The sequence below is a fragment of the Panthera tigris genome, chromosome D2 (genome assembly GCF_018350195.1).
Source record: "Panthera tigris isolate Pti1 chromosome D2, P.tigris_Pti1_mat1.1, whole genome shotgun sequence".
Classification (NCBI taxonomy): domain Eukaryota; kingdom Metazoa; phylum Chordata; class Mammalia; order Carnivora; family Felidae; genus Panthera; species Panthera tigris.
In genome coordinates this window covers 34,779,758-34,799,380 of record NC_056670.1, presented here as the reverse complement: position 1 = coordinate 34,799,380, position 19,623 = coordinate 34,779,758, and the positions used below count along the sequence as shown (strand labels likewise).

Below are 19,623 nucleotides of genomic sequence, written 5' to 3'. Positions count from 1 at the left end.
CCTGAAAGTTTGTGTCTATGTCAGTACAACACTTGATCTGTGTTGAACCACTGATGGAAAAACGTTCTCCCTCTGCGCGATATAAAAGAAGTGACGGGAGAGTCGTGAGCACCCACATTTAGACACATTGGGAGCTTAATGGGCCAGTTCCCATGGATGCCAAGTGAGGCATTTATTTCTAGGCTAGAAGCTCAAATAATAAACTGTTTTAACAGTCAGTTAATGACTTTTTGGTTTTGGTCTAAACTTTAGACTCTAAAGAAAACATCCAATCATTCATTCACAAGAGCAAAACTTTCACACCTTTTTTTTTTTTTGAGATGATTTTTCAAACGTACAATCCCAAATGGGGTGTTTTGGTATTAACTTTTATAAAAATGAAGTTTGCTACCACTGTGCTAAGGCCCTAGGGGTGTTTACACAGACTGTACAGATGAGGCAACTGAATATTTGTATAGGATCCCTTTGCAAATGAAGATCAAAGTCAAAAAGAAAAAAACAAATTCACTTTATTTTAAAGACAATGATTGGCATACAGAAGGTATGCACCAGCATAAAATAAACTTTCATGAAAAGCATTAAAATCCATTATAAATTAATTTATTAAATAGGTATTTGGTATATGTGATGGTTTTATTAGATATTACTCTTATTTATTGCCAACCCCCTCCCCCAAAGTCAAAACAAATCAGAAAATCTCATAACTCCAATTTACACTAAATAATTTATTTTCCCAAAATGTGTATGTGTTCTGAGATGTGACACATGATACAGTTCCATTGGTCATTCTCTATCAATCATAATATGACAGGACACAAGAGGCTAAAAATGGCTCATCATAATTTATTTTATGTTAAAATGTACAGCTTTTTTTTTGTTTGTTTTTTTTCTTCTTTTTTTTGAAGTGACTGACTAAAAAGAGAACAGATAAATACAAGAGTGTCGCTGGCTCCTATTTTATACAAGGATTACGCCTCTCCTGCTTGGCCCTTACAGTCACCCTGTACAGGTACAAAGGCTACAAAAAAGGAAGCAATATAAACAGACACAAATAACTTTTTTTTGCTTTTTTACATGCGATTTGTAAGCTTAGTTTGAGCTATTCACAAGCTACTTCTCTATTTTTCCTTAAAAAATAACTCCAATATTTTATAAAGATAGAAAAATCTACAGATGGAATGAAAATGTAAAGTTAGAGGCATTTCCATAAAATAGCAACTTTACACCAAATTCACTATTTTTTTTTAAATCCTGCCAAGTATTTGGACATATATGAAATGTTTCAAAACCTGACAGATAAACACTGAGATATGCTTCATTCAATAAACAGAAGTCTGCATTTATAAAACAGAAAGCTGCCTTTTTTCCCCAAAGAAATCTGTCACCAAAATGGAAAAGGGTCTCAACTTTACACCAAACATTTAGCAATAAAACCCCTTTTGACTAACCAAATGGGAATAGCTTTTATAGCTCTTTACAGTTTTATAATTAACAAAAATATAATTTTTTTTAAACCCTCAAATTAGGGCACCCTAATCAAGGCAAAAAACTTAAGAAATGGCTTACTGTTAGCACAACACTTGTACAGTACTACAAAATGCACTGTCACTAACAAAGACATTAGCGGCATGCTGAAGTGTCACCTTAAACAAAATATACAATAACTGAAATGCTAAAGGCATTTACATGGAGTGGACAGGGAAGAAAAAAAAAAGTTCTAGGTTCAGTATTAAAACAGATAATTTGGTGGGGCGGGGCTTGATATCCACATCATTTCATGGAAGCAGGCACAACAAGTGGCTGCCTTCAAATTGTAGTCCAGAGAGGCCTTCCTTTGCAGAGAATTTCATATAAAAGTAACAGAAACAAAGATACCAAAAAAAGAAAAAGGAAAAAAAGAAAAACAACTTGTATAAGGCTTTCTGCTGCATACAGCTTTTTTTTTTTTTTTTTAAATAAATGGTGCCAACAAATGTTTTTGCATTCACACCAATTGCTGGTTTTGAAATCGTACTCTTCGAAGGTATTTGTGCAGATTCAATCCAATAGTGATGCCCAGGGGGATCTTGTGACTGCCCATGTTGCCTACCTTCTCATGTAGGACCCATTGAGAGACTGTTTGGACATGCCCGTGTTCATGTAGCCGTGATGTCCGGGGGCCGTGTACATCATGTTACCATGGGGCGGGGTCTGCATTGGCTGCTGGGCATATGGCTGGGTTCCCATCATGCCCATCTGCATCTGCATAGGGTATTGGGGTGTTTGATTCATGTAGCCATGATTGCTGTGGTAGCCGCTGTTCATCATCGGCTGGGACATGCTGTACCCATTCATGGCATTGAGAGTATTCATGTTCATGTTCACAGAGTTGACATTGTAGGCTGGGGCTGGCATCAGGTTCACACTCATGTTCATGCCTCTCTGCATCGTTAAAGTCCGTGCAGGACCCTGCATGGCTACAGTCTGGGAGCGCCCATAGATCTGAGACTGATGGGTGGCAGCGGCTGGTGACAGAGATGCCGATTTGGTTCTCATGGAGACGTGGCCCTTGCTGGCAATCTGGGTTTGCAGTCTTTGGCTGTGAGAGATGCCAATGTTTGATGCAGCCATGTTCCGTTGCAAAAGAGGCGGTGGCAGATTCATCGGAGGAGGAGTCAGGTTGGGGGGTGGGGTCATTGTAGCTTGTGCTTGGGGTCCCCCAGGGACAGAGTGCGGAGACTGAGAAAGCTGGACAAGCCCTGTGTTACTTAATGGTGTGGACAAAGAGGCACTGTTTGCATAGGAAGTTACAGCAGCGGAATGGCTGTAAGGCAATGAATGATCAATAAGTGTATTAGTTAACTGCTGTAGTTTGGCAAGGCTGAAGGTGGCTGATGGCTGTGGGTAATGCCCAGCCCCAAAATCACTCTGACCCATTCGTTCATATAAGCCAATGTTGGCGTTGCCAGTCTCAGGGATGTCGGCCAGCTGCATCGGTGGGGTGAAGTTAGCGGCCATGCTACACTGAGCCAGCTGCTGGCTGCTGCTCGGAGGCCTCTCCACCACACAGCCTTGAGGAGACTTGACGCTGCAGGTTGGGGGAGAACTGATGCTGGTTTGCTGCAGCATGCTGCAGCTCCCGCTGATGTTGGACATCTGCTGGGTGACAGCACAGCTGCTCTGTGTCAGATTGCTAGAGGTGAGGTTGCTATAGGAGCAGCTGTTCTGTGAAGAGCCATTTCCGCAAATGCTGCCGCCCATAGTAGAATCATAGCTACTAGGGTTCTCGTAGTTCTCGGTTGTGCTCTCGATACTGCCCAGGTCACTAAATCCACTGTCCACGACTTGCTGGGAATGATCTGAAACTGACGGGACATCCATCATCGGACTGGTTTCCATGTTTTGCAAAGACGGCACGGAGATGGCACTTTGATCCGGGCTGATTTGGGCATAGCTGTTTTCCAGGGCAGGGACACTTGGGCTGTTGACAGAACGTACTGACTGGCCAGGATGGGAATGGACGGATGAAACTGGGCTACTGTGGTCTGACTGCTGGCAATCATCTAGAGTGGCGGCTATCTGTGGGCTTTGGTCTGCATGGGTGTAGTTTTGTAGGCTTCTGCAGGCCTCTTGAGTCTCAGCACAATCCTGAAAAGTGTCGTCCTGTTCACTATTCTCCTGGGTCAAAGATTGAACTGCCTGAACGGTCTCAGAGTCAATTTCCATGGCCGTCGTGTTTCTCTCTTTGAACTCAGAATCCACTTCTTCGCCACTCTTTTGGTCCTGCTTCTGTGCCTGTTCTTCTGGGGGTTCCTCATCAGATTCAGGTGCAGCTTCAGTGTCTCCAGAAAGCTCCTTAGGTTCACTGTTACACGCAGCTGCAAGGTCAACGCCACACTCCATTAGGACCTCTGAGTTCGAATGACTAGGCTGGACACTAAGGTCTAAAAAAGCCTCCTGGTTTTCTAGTACTTCTTTAAAGGATTCTCTTGGGCGTTCTTCCTTCTCTGCTTCTCCACACTCCATGTGACTGTCATCTTCATCATCTGCATCATGACCCTCATTGTGAGATGGCTCTTCATCCTCTTCCTCCTCCTCTTCATGATCATCCAGAGGAACAGGGTCTTCTTTGTCCGTGAAGACTTCTGGTTCCTCTTTTTCCTGATTTTTAGCACCACCTGGGTCTTTTTCTACATTTTCTTCTTCCTCCTCCTCTTCCTCTTCTTCCTCCTCCTCTTCTTCCTCCTCGGGTTTGATTAGATCATCTTCTGGTTTTTCACCTGGTGATTTATTTGGACTTATCGGTGCACATGTTTCATCCCTTGTGTTTTCATCCCGAGGCAGCAGGGGTTCCACGGCTTCCTTGACTTCCTCCTCAATCCTGGTGGGAGTGGGGCTGGTTTTGCCTTCTGGAGTCTCCTTCTGTTCTTCTACTGTTATCTGGTCATCAGGTTCCATGGGTGTTTCTGGCGGGGTGTACAAGTTCAGTTTAAATCCGGTCTTCCTCTCTTTGTTTGGCCTCCACTTAGATAGACTACGTTTTGTTCCTTTTGGCCACACTTGTTTGCACTTTAGAGGTTCAAGATTGTCTCTACTGCCTTCTTTCAAGTTATCTGTATCATCATCCATATTGTCTTAGCGAGGAGACAGAGAGAAACGAGAGGAAGAAAAACAAAGTCTTAGAAAGCATAACCTTGAACAACTTTAATTCATTCTTTTCAATTAATCAGTAAACACTGCTTTTGATTTCAAGAGTTGATAATAAAGACATAATCAAAACGAATACAGAATCATATTGTGCTATAAACCGAGTAAACAGTCCAGGTCTGGGAAAGTAATATGTCTTGTATATTCCCTCTCTCCCCTTCCCTCCCGACCTCCGACAGAAAGTTGTGCTTTTTATAGAAAGCACACGGATACAGACAACTATAATACTCTTATTTGAGTTTAACAAATAAGACATTCTCTGATGTAAAAGCCTGGAATTCATTCCACAATGTAAAATGAATAGAAGCCTAACTCACATATCTGTCCTGAGAAAGTAAATTTCTGTTTGTGGACATTTACTAGATTTAAATGATCTCGGATGACATTATTTACTTTGATTTGAATGTTCTCTCTGACATAAGAATAAACTGTGTACCTCCGAAACAAATGAAGACATAACTCCAAAATACAAATGCATCTGTTATCTATACTAGAGGATCATCATTTTTGCATGATACAAACTATGATGTAGTTACCATGAAACAATTGGATATTTAAACAACTGGCATTCTTTTTATCACTAATTCTGTCCACATTGTATTTTGATCAATTTGTTGCTCAAATGTAAGGTTTGAATATTAAAGTAAATAAGAAACAAACCAAAACTGTCATGTTCATTTTAACTCAGCTAATATTATTTTTACTGTACCTTTACACACATATGAATATAAACCAATTTGTAAGTATATTTGTAGAAATATAAGCAAGCAAACAAATAAATAGATGAATAAATGCAAATATAAAATACCTAAGTCTTCATGAGACCTTTAGAAAGTTAAAGCTCAAACTCATCTCCTGGAGGAGTCAATGTAAAGGAAAAGCTTTACAAAGAAAAACAGCCTTATTACAAACATTACTGTGGAGAACAAACAGAAGATTTTACATTCAATATGGAACAGAGATCTTTTTTTGTCAGAATGGAGGGATTTCTAATCCAGTCAGTGCAGAGCAGGGTAAGCCTTAGCTCATTTAGGTAATAAAAGGATTACCCATAAACTTACCTGTAAGTACTACATTCAAATTGGCTAGCTGACAAATTATGGAAAGAGCCTAAATGTCCATCAACTGATGAATGGATAAAGAAATTGTGGTTTATATACACAATGGAATACTACGTGGCAATGAGAAAAAATGAAATATGGCCTTTTGCAGCAACGTGGATGGAACTGGAGAGTGTGATGCTAAGTGAAATAAGCCATACAGAGAAAGACAGATACCATATGGTTTCACTCTTATGTGGATCCTGAGAAACGTAACAGAAACCCATGGGGGAGGGGAAGGAAAAAAAAAAAAAAAAAGAGGTTAGAGTGGGAGAGAGCCAAAGCATAAGAGACTGTTAAAAACTGAGAACAAACTGAGGGTTGATGGGGGGTGGGAGGGAGGGGAGGGTGGGTGATGGGTATTGGGGAGGGCACCTTTTGGGATGAGCACTGGGTGTTGTATGGAAACCAATTTGACAGTAAATTTCATATATTAAAATAAATAAATAAATAAAATAAAATTAAAAAAAAAAAAAGAAAAGAAAAAAAAAAAAAAAAAAAAGAAAAAAAAAAAAAACAAATTGGCTAGCTGAGAACATGTAAGTGATGTAGAGGGATTCCTTCAGAAGTTCAAAGTACAACACCCAATTAACAGTCACTGCAAGATGCTCAAATGATTTCATTTCTATTCACAGTAATAACCATGCCAGTGCCCCTGGAGTCCACATGTTACTGGACCTACAGCTTTTGTAGGAACACCTCTCTAAATCAGAAGATGAGTTTTCTGATGATTAATTTTTTAAGAAAGAAGATCTTGAAAGGAATCAGAAGTAATATGGCCACTTAGGATTTTAAAGACAAATGGCACAAAGTGGAGAATAAAAGGTAGTGATGATTCATTTACAGGCTCCTGAGAAGGGAGTTAAGAACTGGAAATAAGGCTCAATGTCCACACAAAAAATGGTGACTTGCTATAGTTTGTTGTTGTTGTTGTTTGTTTGTTTAAAGAAATGGGGTGGCGGGGGGGAAGGCTTGAGATTCTTTATACCCCGGGCAAGATGTTATTCCCTCAGGACACTACTGTATGTAGTAATAGTATACCTATCAATTATAAAAGTCAGGAAGATGCTTGCTCATGCCCTTAAAGTTGTGACTTTTCAAAAGCAAGAGAGATACCTGCAGTTCCCAAAGAAATGAGATGGCCTCTTCCTAGATGGAAGAGATGTTGGAATAAGTTTTTAAATACAGTCATTTCAGCTGTAGAGTGGATAGATTGCCCCACAAATCCTCATGATTCAGCTGGGAGCTTAAGTTCCCAGCCCAAAAGGCAAGGAATGGTTGCTTTTAAACTGGATATCAAAGTTGATTCACTGGTGTTAGTATTTGTTTTTAGAGGATGGGGTGGGGTATCTCTGCCAACAGCAAATTTTGAATTAGTAATTTAAAAGGAAGGACAATTTCCTGATTTCTACATTATCCTATATTATCAAAGCTAATACTGATGGTGTGGGTGAGTTGAAATGATTCTTGATAATAATATATCCTAAGACACCACTAATTATAAGATGTGCCATCGATTTTTTATAGGAAAAAAGAAATTATTGCATTCAGTGCTCACAGTAATATAAACCCTGATTCTGGAAATATTTAATGTGAAAAAAAGTACTTAGTAGAATCAAGGAGACGCAGTGTATTTCTTACTGAGAGACTTCAAAGTTTTTGAGGATAAGCCAATTTCTAAGATGAACCCACCTAGAGGAATGTTCTGGCCTTAGAAGTTATTTAAAATAAAATTCAATTCCAGGAAGAAGGGATAGAACCTTTTATGAATGAGAATAGACAGATGAGCACTTATTCCTGGTGGGTCGACACAACCTCAGAGATGCCTTTGGGTGTAACTTCAGGTGCCTGCCTTTTGGCAGTAACACACAAGATATTCACAAGGATAAGATTTTTATAATTCTTCCACTTACTTCTACAGGGGTCAGCATTCTTAAAACAATGATTGTCTTTTTCTTCCTCTTCCTCTGTTTTTCTTTTCTTCCCAGGCTGATGTTGGAATGCTTTTCTCAGGACTGGCTTCCCTCCATCTTCCTCCACTTCAATCTCACAGGTAGGCTCCAGGTGCGGCATTGGCCTCTCTTCATCTGAGTTGTCAAAGGGCTCATTCAGTACTTCTGTCGTCTCGGAAATGGTCTCAGTTGTTACACTGCTGTTGATCCTCCTGCGTTTACGACCCCTTTTCTTCTTTAGTACAAAAGGCCGCTGAAATTAATTCCAAACAATACATAAGAGCTCATGAGAAATTAAATGGTTGAGTTGATATGCAGCAAACATGTACTGAAGGCATGTCTCAGAATCTTACACGTAAAGACTTCTGTAATGCCTTTGTACTTAACCTTCCATTTGATGTTTAACATCCCTCTCGGGCTCCAACTACACAGGCAAGTGTTTTCCAAATAAAACAGTTGTTTACTCAAGAAGATGCTTTGAGAGGGAACATCACTGCAGCTGAACTGTAGACTTTAAAAAGCTAAGGTTTGCTTTTCTAGAATATATTTTCCTATGGTACTTGCAGACTTCAATATTCTACATTATAGCCATTAAGTCCTCATGGACACAGATGTTTCCATAAATGTTGCAATAACCAACTAGCCACTGGGTCACTCATTTAATACTTGATAACTGTTCAAGGAGCACCTTCTCTATGCAAAATGCTACAGGAAGTTTGATGGCATACAAGGTTAACCTAATTGTTCCCTATTTCATAAGACTTCAGGAACAATGAAAAGGGAAGAAGATAGGGTACTAGAAGAAAGGATTATTTAATGTTTAAAATGTTAAGAGAGTCATGTATTGGTGACTACAGGGATGTCAGCAACTGACAACTTTATAAAGTATTTTATTATACAAGGCATCTAAAAAATTAAAAGACATGTGAAATCTGTCCTATTTATAGAAGATACGAAAAATTTTTTTCTGATTGTACTACAGGTTGGTAGCAATTATAAAATACTTTTGCCCATGCAAAAAAGCATTTAATGAAACAAAATTAAAATATAGGAATAACAGATTTGCTGCTTAAATGGAATGTGTCAATAGTGGGCCTGAAAAATTATTTAAAATATATTGCAAAGAAGGTTCAATATGCTTGGTTAAAACTCAAACTCTTACGGTGCCTGGGTGGCTCAGTCAGTTAAGTGTCCCGACTCTTGATTTCGGCTCAGGTCATGATCTCACGCACGGTTCATGAGATTGAGCCCCATGCACTGGGCATGGAGCCTACTTGAGATTCTTTCCTTCTCTCTATGCCCCTCCCTTGCTCACATATTCTGTCTCTCTCTTTCTCTCTAAAGAACAACAACAACAACAACAACAACAACAAAAACTCAAAGTCTAAGTAAACTGTATCCAAGAATTACTGTTGCTCACATTAACTCTCTGAATGTTCACATATAAACCTGATAATCATATTCTGTAATTAACATTTATGGTTATTAACACTCCCAGTTGGCCTGCCCTCCCTAACTCACTAATTTTCCCAAACGTGAGTACAACCAATGTAAAGAACTAGTTTTATTTAGTTCTTTAATGTTTGTTTATTTTTGAGACAGACACAGAGCGTGAGCAGGGGAGGGACAGAGAGAGACAGGGAGACACAGAATCTGAAGCTGGCTCCAGGCTCTGAGCTGTCAGCACACAGCCTGATGCGGGGCTTGAACACATGAACTGCAAGATCATGACCCAAGCCGAAAAGTCAGACGCTTAACTGACTGAGCCACCCAGGCACCCCAAAGAACTACTTTTCTTTAAATTGAATCAATTTATATGATGGGAGTCCATATCGTACCTTGGATAATCCTGGTTTTGTTGTTTTTAAAACAGATTTCTTTTGTAGTATACATAATACCTGAATACATTTGTCTGGTAAGAAATCCAAGATTACTCACAAGTCTAAAGTTTACTTTATGGAGAGCTCTTTTCTACCCCTTCCCCACAGCTGCCCTTCCATTAAAAGGCTATCAGGCTTAGAAGAAAGCGCACCAAGCTGGGATTTACAACAGCAGGTTCTTTGACGCACAGTACATAGGATGGCCTTGGGGCGGAGCTGCCACTTGTGTTATTTCTGTAAGTCTTAGCTATACTAATAATATCTGGTTCCTTACTATGTCACAGATAGATACTGAAGACAAAAATATCAGATCTGGGTTAAACAATCACCTAAAGACAAGATCAATTTTTTACCTTGTGCACAAGGTATATCTACAGTGACCACCAGGCTATGAGAAATTGTGTACTTGGCCACCAATGCAAAACATCAGCATCAGTATGGAGAGCCTGAAGTACCTTCTAACAATTCTATGCGAAAAACAAGAAAAATATTAATATTTTTCTGATAATATTTTTCTTGTTCTTCGCATAGAATTGTTAGAATATTATAATATAATGTTATTTATCTACATAATATAGAATAAATTTATTTACATCTATATAATATAAAATAATATAATCTATATAATATAGAATATTACGATAAATAATATTATCAGGAGTGCTGGGGTTGGAGTCTGAGCACTCAACTGGTCCTAGCTCCATCTCTGTGGAGCTGTATGACCTTGGACAAGTCTCCTAGCCTTCCTAGGCTTTGGTGTTTTCATCAAAACACACTGAAGGGTGGTTGAAGTGCTCTCCAGGGTCCTTTTCTGTTCGCATAGCCTGACTTCTCTAGTCCCACAAACCAGCAGGTGGCAGTAACTACTAGACTAGGAAGCCCGCCTGTCCCCACTTTAACAAAACAGCACTAACCTCAAAAAGTAAACACAATCATGACTGTAAGATAAAGGATGATGATATATGATCAGCAGGACTGAATACAAACAGACTACTTCTAAAGAATAGAGAGTGAAACAAATACTAATAGAATGTTTGCAATGACAAATAAGATTTGATTGAAACTGACTCACTGAAAATCTAAACACACATACCTTTCTCTTTATAGCAACTGACTGTGGTTTAGTCAATCTTGGAGGAGAACTCTGAATATTTTCTTCTTCCTCCTCCTCTTCCTCCTCTTCCTCTTCTTCCTCCTCCTCTTCCTCCTCCTCTTCCTCTTCCTCCTCCTCTTCCTCTTCCTCCTCTTCCTCCTCTTCCTCCTCCTCCTCCTCCTCTTCCTCTTCACTGCTCTCTTTAGACAGCTCCATAAGCTGCCCTCGCTCCCCTGCCACTGGCCGGCTCTCCGGGGAATGCAAATATTTATTTTTCGATTGTACTTTTGCAGGTGATTGCCTACTGTTCGCTCTAGAGGACAGGATTTCTTGCTCCTCCTTTTCCCAGCAGCTAGCTTGTTCCATTAGCCGCTCGGCCTAAGTGGGGTGGGGGGGGGGGGAGGGTAAAAATGGTGGGCCAGTGAAAGGGCAGTTAAGACACAGCCTCTAAGGATCAAAGGCAAAGGATCTCTTAAGTTGTTTCTGAACAGAACAGTCAGCCAGCCAAGCAACATTCCAGCTGCATCATCTCAGGACTCTTTTGCATCAGTTAGGATAACAAATCAAAGAAGATTGGGTTTCATGGGATATTTAGCAGTATTAATGATGCAGCGAATTGATTTGAGTCCTTTATCACTACATTACATGCTCACTGGCATGGAGCACTTTAAGCAAGTTCATAAACACAAAGAATCGATTGACATTGCAGCCTTGGAGCTCAGCACCAAATGTGATCTGATTACATGCTGTCAGTAGTGAAAAATGCTGCTTTGTGATCAATGATAAATGTTTCATTTTTCATACTCAATTCAATAAAATTATCATGTCTTACCATGCAACCTCAGTTAGGATAAATTAGTGCCATATCATTTCACAAGCTCTTTCTACATAACCAAGCCTTTGACAACGATGTTAATGACTTTCTCAGCCTAAGAATGCTGCAGGAGTGAAGTCACACAACTTAGGCAGATGAAGTCAATCATTACCTCTTTCTCAGCTTCTCGCTCTTCTTCAGAAACTGCAGCATTAGAAATTAAAATTGGGGTCCATCTTAGACTCTCTGGATCAAGTTCATTGGTCCGGGAACAGGTTTTCAGCTTTTCCATGTGGCCCAGTATCAACTTTTCCCTTCTAATGATGACAAATCTGTAATGTGATGAGGCAGAACAAAGTGCAATCAAAAGCTGAAATTTCATTTCACCTACACACGTTGACAAATGCTACTAGGTTAGGAAAAATCAGAGAGCTCATCAATGAAAAATATAGCAAATTGAAATCTGACCAGCAAACAGTATCATTTCCTGTTTTCTGTTTAGGAGAAAGGTTTTGATAACACCTTTGGGGGAACCTCTTATCTTAAACTGGAATGAGGCCACCTAACTCCTGGGACACTTTCTGGTATAAGATGCTTGAGAGGCAGCCAGTGATGCCCCGGCATCGGTACTCACCTGCCATCCCTCTTGTCAATCATATGGAGGTGCTGCAGAGTGGTGGCGATGTCATGTGGGCACATGCCTGTAGCTCTGCTGATCGCCTTGATGCTGATGTGCCTCTCCTGGTGGTGGTAGAGATATTCTAAGATGACACTTTTCCAATAGGCCAGGTAGGAGAGACGGCCCAGATCGGAGAGTGGCTTTTCAGGAGACCCTGCTTGGCCTTCTCTTCTAGAAAGCAAATAGCCTAGGGCAGAAAAAGCCAAAGATGACTTCACTGTGGTGTTTTTAGACATTGGGATAGGGGCCCCTCAAAATAATATAAGTAGCAATAAGGTAAAAACATCACATCAAACTTTATGTATGCAGTCTCTTCCCAGTTATAGTGATTTGATCTCCATGAAGTTTATGCTTATGAATCCTTTACAGTAGCACTGTAAGTCAATTCACATTGCTAGAGGCTGCATTTCAAATATACGTCATGGCATATTTAACAAAGCTAAGGTTGAGGACGTTACTTCTGATAAATTTCAACATCCAAGTTTCCCACCAGCTTTAGATTTTCTCAAAATCGAAATGTCAGGCACTTAGAAATCCTGTCAAGGGACCACCCTAAACATTAATGGGCAAGTTGTTTTCCACAGGAAGGACCTAATGACCCTTTGACAGCTGGATCTTAATAAAAGAGAAGGGTCTCTGTTGACTCAGATTCTATATTGCTTGTTACATTTAACTAGCCGGCTGATCTGAAGCTTTGTTTTAGGACTAATAAAAGAATGTCTTTTAAGTCGACTGCTGCAACTCACATCAGCTCTACTAGCTCTATTTTCACCTCTTTCATGTAAATTAATTTATAATCCAACCCCAGAATGTTGCTCCCACAAATTAAAACAAAACAACCGCCTTAAAACAAACTGTTTTATGTATACTCAGGAAATCCCCGAGCATGGTAAGCTTCTGAATATGCGTTCTGCAGCATTACTGTGAAGGTTCTTGGCAAAGGGATTTTTTAAATGATTTAAAACTTTAAATCCACTTGAAGGTAATGAATGAAAGCTGGCGGCTGTCTTGGTAATTAAGAGCCACTTATGGAGTAGAGAAGGAATGCTGTAAACTAATGATGTCTACCTTGCTCTAATTATCAATTTCAATAGCCTCACCTTCATGAACTTCCTAAATTTAAACAAACATCAACCACATACAGTAGGTGGCAGCAATTACAAAATCATGCTGCTCTGTAAACCACCCAAATCTTCAGCATTTTTCTTCTTTATCTACATTTCCAAAATGGCTGCATTCTCAAGAATTTTCTGAATTTTGGATTTTTTCTTAGAAGGACAAAATCAAGCCTCTGATGCATTTTCCTGCCTCTCAAAATCACTGTAAATAATGCAGAAATATAGAACAAGAAACCCAAACTGACCTACACCCTATAGGGGTGTAACCACAGCATTTTGCATTTTGATGGTTTTAATCTGAATGCCATGATAAAGAATAAGCATAAATTTAACTTTAGGCTTTCCTGCAGTCTTTTGACTTATTTGTCTCTTTAACTCATGCTTAAGAGTAATGTATTTGATTGAATGTAAACAAGCACCACAAAATTTTACAGTCAAACCACTGTCGACACGTCATTCAGCTGCATCCAGAGGCTTTCAAGAGCAGTGTGTCCGGAATGCTAACAGTGATGACCACGGTGCTGAATCCAGCCCAGATCATGCCCTGTCAATATGGAGAAGAGCTCTCTGTCGCTCAAGTACAAAGGGTGCCCAAACCCCAGAGCACAGATAATTGGCACATCCATCACCTGCCTCCTAAGTGCTTGGCACATGCTGAGAAATCTACTCAGTTGGCTGGAGGACCCGGCTCTGTACTACTGCGAGAGGAGAGGACCATAGTATCATGGCTGTGGAACTATCCTCTTGATCCCCAGTCCCTCACTGGTTCTTATCTGAACCTCCCAGTTAGGGACAGAAAGCCTCAGTCTCTCAGCTCAACAGAAAGCTTTCTATACAACTTAAGTGGTCAGAAGGCGGTATGTGCCCTTCCTACCTTAGGTTCTACTATGAGCAGTCTTACCCAGGAAGCACATGGATTTCTTTGTTCTGTCTTCTCTTCCCTCAGTCTCTACCCTGGGCTCAGCCAAAATCCCCCCAAAACATACTTTATACAGCTGCTCATGTTTTCACACCCCGAGGCAGTACAAATATAGCTTATCATGGCCTCAGCCTAAATTGGTCAGGCCACTGGAACTCTCAGGCAACCTGGGGTCTGTGGAGAGCCTTTAGGCATAAACTTTTCAGCACCTGCAATTCCCACCTCGCTAAGTGGCTGTCTCTTGGGACACTCTCGGACACAATCTGCAGTCTGTGACTGACACTGCCACGGGAGAGTCCTGGGACTTGAAGGGGGTTGGGGAGGTGGTGGCAGGGAGCATGTGTACACTGAGCCCGGGAAGCCCACTGGATTTTCACAGCAAACAACTCTGTATGGCACTAGTGAAGGCTACAAAGCAGGAAGGTTGGGGCGCCTGGGTGGCTCAGTCGGTTAAGCCTCCCACTTCAGCTCAGGTCAAGATCTCACGGTCCGTGAGTTCGAGCCCTGCATCAGGCTCTGGGCTGATGGCTCAGAGCCTGGAGCCTGCTTCTGATTCTGTGTCTCCCTCTCTCTCTGCCCCTCCCCCGTTCATGCTCTGTCTCTCTCTGTCTCAAAAATAAATAAACGTTAAAAAAAAAAAAAAATTAAAAAAAAAAAAAAAAAGCAGGAAGGTTACCAACACCTGCCAGCAAGTGGTAATTTCCTGGGTGCTGGGGAAGAAAAACTGCAAACCAAAACTCCAACTAGAAAACATCAAGTAGGTCTTCAGGGATGATGTGCACCAGCATTTCAGACCACACAATGCCATGGTCCAAAGGCATCACTGCATTGCCTGATGTTAGTTTTTCCTTCTCTGACTCATGAGACCCTCGAGGGGCTTATAGCAATGGAAAGAACTTGCATTAAGCTGAGAGCCATTTATGAGTCCATGAAGTCTCCTCCAAAAGGAGAAATGTTTAGATTAAATGCAATTCATCTCCAAAATAAGAATGACCAAAGGTAAATTTCTGATTCCTTACCAGTTAAGTGAAATCACTTGTAATGTGTTAAAATGGATAGCTTAGAAGAAAAAATGTCCACGTCTACTCCATAGGTGGACTAGGTTGCTGTAATACAGAATTTAAATTTTACCTGCAGCACTTTCCCTCAAAAAAGTTGTAACTGGGAAGGCGTCTGGGTTGCTCAGTCGTTTAAGCATCCGACTCTTGATTTTGGCTCAGGTCACGATCTCACAGTGTGTGAGTCTGAGCCCTGCATCAGGCTCTGCAATCATAGTGCGGAGCCTGCATGGGATTCTCTCTCTCCCCGTCTCTCTGCCCCTTGCTTGCTCATGCTGTCTCTTTCTCTCTCCCTCTCCCTCAAAAATAAATAAATAAACATTAAAAAAAAAAAAAAAAAGGCTGTAGCTGGTAGCACTTCACTACTCTGACCTTTTAACACGGAATGATTTAAATAATGAATTTCTAGCCATCTTTTGTTTCCTTCTACTTTTTTTAGGCTCCTCAAATCAGAATTACTATATAGCCAATTGACAGAACAATTTTTGGTAAGAACATTTAGTTCATTTAGTTGTTGAGTAATTATAGTGATGTGGTGATTTAATGTTACAGCTCTTAAATTTAACTTACCAAAAAGATTCCAAATAATTGATGTAAGGTGCAGGGAAATAAAAAGCACTTATCTTGGAAGCTGGTGTATTATCCTGAAGATCTGAAACAAGTACACTACACCCCTGGTGAACAGATTCTCATGGTGCTCTCACACCTTTCCTTTTCTTTTTAACGTCTATTTATTTTGAGAGAGAGACAGAGCACAAGCAGGGGAGGGGCAGAGAGAGGGAGACACAGAATCCAAGGCAGGCCCCAGGCTCTGAGCTGTCAGCACAGAGTCCGATACGCAGCTAGAACTCATGAGCCGTGAGATCATAACCTGAGCCGAAGTCAGACGCTCAAATGACTGAGCCAGCCAGGTGCCCCTCTCACACCTTTCCTTAACGGAGGACACTCTGAATCAGAAAACCAGAACTATCTCTGGGGAAACCTGGCTGTTCAGACTAAAAACAAAGTGGTGTTTGGAGGACAAATCCCAGTAGCTGCAGTATAATTAATTGCTGGTGAAATTATTACCTTTAAATTGTCTGTGAGCTAGAGGTGCAGGTGAACAGCACTTATTCTGTGATCAGGAGACTTGTAATTGGAAAATGGCCCATCAACTCTTCACCCACATCAACTATCTTGATACTACAGAAAGGTGGCTTTCTCTTTTGCTTCACTGGAACTACTTACCCAATGGAAGGTGAGGTCTCAGTTTTGGTGTATGGACCACACACTAATTCAAAAGATTATCAAGGTGTTTGCTTAAAGGGAAAGTTAAGACCAATGTTGTGTCTGCAAAAGGTAAGCATGTCTAAGCTGTACTGATTACGTAGGACCCAAATTTACCTCACCTCTGTTCAGGCTGACCTACTTGTAGTAAGAGAATCATGATTGCTTGTGTTTGAAATGGTTAAAGTGGTAGAAAGTTGCCTTTGTGTAAACAGATCTTTTAGGATAAGGAAGGAACTATCTGGACAAGGTCAAGATTTGTTTTTGCAGACCTAAATTCCCAAATTAATTGAGCTCCCAGCGTATTAACTGCAAGGCTAACCCTTGTTTAATGTGAAACATTCCTTCCTTTTAAACTAGTAATATTTCAAGATTGTAGGCTGGACCAGAAATGGAATAATTTTCATGGATAAGGATTTCCCCCCACAAAGGCAGCCACTCTTCACTCCTGCACACCTTCATCTTCTACCATCTGGAACCAAACCATATGAACCTCCTCAAATACAAAGTGTGAACTCTGGCAAGCTACTCCCAATTCCCATCTGTCTGGATTGTGTGAGTCTGGGGTTACTGGCTGCTTTTAGGAGAAGATAATCTTCAAGGATTACACACCTTTCATCAGACACCTGTTTAGCTCAGCAAACTTTGCTGAAAGGTTCATTATCAGTAGACAGCACTGGGTTTGCAAGCCTGGGAACTGACACCAGGCCAGGGATTTATGGCAGGTCTTGAGCAGAGGAAATCAGATGGCTCTAACCATGTATCTCATGATTAAGGATGGAAATTCACTGGTCTGTGTCATCTGTTACTGGTTTCTAGGGTTAAGCATCCTTGTGACCAAGTGGATGATCGGCGTGTTATCAGTTTAAAAATTTTTTTTTTTTAACGTTTATTTATTTTTGAGACAGAGAGAGACAGAGCATGAACGGGGGAGGGTCAGAGAGAGGGAGACACAGAATCTGAAACAGGCTCCAGGCTCTGAGCTGTCAGCCCAGAGCCCGACGTGGGGCTCGAACTCACGGACCGCGAGATCATGACCTGAGCCGAAGTCGGCCGCTTAACCGACTGAGCCACCCAGGCGCCCCCGTGTTATCAGTTTAAATAGTGATAAAGAACCTGCTGAAATTTTGTGATGATTTTGCAATTAGTAAAAAAGGAAGCTGAACCTTACTCTTCCTACTGTTTTCAGAGAACTAGAGTGCTCCAGATGACCTGTGACCTGCCTGATTTCTTACTACTTTCCATTTATTTTTTTATTTTTTATTAAAAAAATGTTTTTTTAACGTTTATTTATTTTTGAGACAGAGAGAGACAGAGCATGAACGGGGGAGGGTCAGAGAGAGGGAGACACAGAATCTGAAACAGGCTCCAGGCTCTAAGCTGTCAGCACAGAGCCCGACGCGGGGCTCAAACTCACGGACCGTGAGATCATGACCTGAGCCGAAGTCGGCTGCTTAACCGACTGAGCCACCCAGGCACCCCATCCATTTATTAAAAGATATAGATGCCTCCCTAGCAAAAATGGAAATTTTGAATTTTTGAGATATTTTATACTTTAAGAGGTTGGTTTTGAAAATGTGAATGTTTGGGGCGCCTGGGTGGCTCAGTCGGTTGGGCGTCCGACTTCGGCTCAGGTCATGATCTCGCGGTCCGTGAGTTCGAGCCCCGCGTCGGGCTCTGTGCTGACAGCTCAGAGCCTAGAGCCTGTTTCAGATTCTGTGTCTCCCTCGCTCTCTGACCTTCCCCCATTCATGCTCTGTCTCTCTCTGTCTCAAAAATGAATAAACGTTAAAAAAAAATTTTTTTTTTTAAAAAGAAAATGTGAATGTTTAAGACATTTCTCTCACAATTCTATGGGCTTGAAGTAATTAATTACATAACAACTTAGAGTAAATATTGCTTGACTTTTCCACAGACTTCTCAGTCTACTTCTTATAGAAGTCCCCCAGACTGGCAGTATCAGCATCACCTGGTAACTTGTTAAAATCACAAATTCTTAGACTTATGAACCAGAAACACTGTGGGAAGGCCCCAGCACTTCTGTTTCAATAAGCCCTCCAGGTGGTTATGATGCACACAAATTTGAGGACCACTGCTATAAATTCTGCTATGGAGCTGCTGGTTTTGATGAGGATGTTAAAACCATCGTATGCAATAGGAGAGCCACTGGATAGGAGGACTAAACAATCTCAGCTTGGCGAGGAGACCTCCCTCACCCAGCAACTTGGTGGTAGAGAAGTGGGTCCAGGAATCTCCAAAGCCCCACCAGACTGATATTTAGCAAGAGATCACTGAGTTGCTGAGTGGCTTTTTTCATAAATTCTATGCCTGTGCTTCTCAACCTTCATTATACAGTCACCTCTCATTACAACTCGATTCTGATTCAGTAGGCCGGAGACCCTACATTTCTAACAAGTTCCTATACTATGGGCCACACTTGCATTCCAAGGGTTTATATGTTAAATCAGTGGTTCTCAAAGTTTTTGGTTTCTAGACCTCTTTACATTAAAAAAAAAAAATAATTATTTAAGAGCTTCTGTTTATAAGAGCCATTATCTATTAATTTTTTAGAGAAATTTGACAAATACTTATTAATTAAGAACCAATAAACCCATTAAGGGTTAACATATTTTTTACGAAAAAATATTGTCTAAAATTAAAAAAAATAGTGAGGAGACTGGCACTGTTTCATATTTTTCCAAATCTCTTCAATGTCTGGCTTAAGAGAGAAGCTACATTCTCATATCTGCTTTGGTACTCAATCTGTTGTGATTATCACAGGTCATGAAAGTTCTTGAAAATGCCAATGTACATTCATAAGAGTGAAATGGACAAGTAGTACTTTAGTATTACTTTGAAAATAGTTATGACCTTGTAGAGTCCCTAAAACGGCCTTAGGGATCCCCAGGAGTCCCTGGATCATACTTTGAGACTATCCGCTTTACATAAAAACTGACAAGAATTTTTAAAAGTTGGGCACCAAGGCCACAGGTATTTTAAAACAATATGGCATTTACTAAATAAAGTATGGCAGGTCATAAGAGGCACTACAGGTTGG

At 40.7% G+C, this 19,623-nt stretch overlaps 1 protein-coding gene across 8 annotated transcripts in view; it reads right to left on the bottom strand.

Annotated features, from left to right (window-relative positions):
• Positions 1 to 492: 492 nt before the first annotated feature.
• KAT6B (lysine acetyltransferase 6B) overlaps positions 493 to 19,623 on the bottom strand; it is a 201,310-nt gene continuing 182,179 nt past the window's right edge. For all 8 annotated transcript variants that reach the window (XM_042961103.1, XM_042961102.1, XM_042961101.1 and 5 more), the window contains 5 exons: positions 12,160 to 12,391; positions 11,698 to 11,857; positions 10,712 to 11,089; positions 7,700 to 7,991; positions 493 to 4,613 (listed from right to left, as the gene is read on the bottom strand). In XM_042961103.1, coding sequence (XP_042817037.1) covers positions 2,086 to 4,613; positions 7,700 to 7,991; positions 10,712 to 11,089; positions 11,698 to 11,857; positions 12,160 to 12,391 — 3,590 coding nt within the window. In that variant the 3' untranslated portion in view covers positions 493 to 2,085. The remainder of the gene's footprint in view (positions 4,614 to 7,699; positions 7,992 to 10,711; positions 11,090 to 11,697; positions 11,858 to 12,159; positions 12,392 to 19,623) is intronic.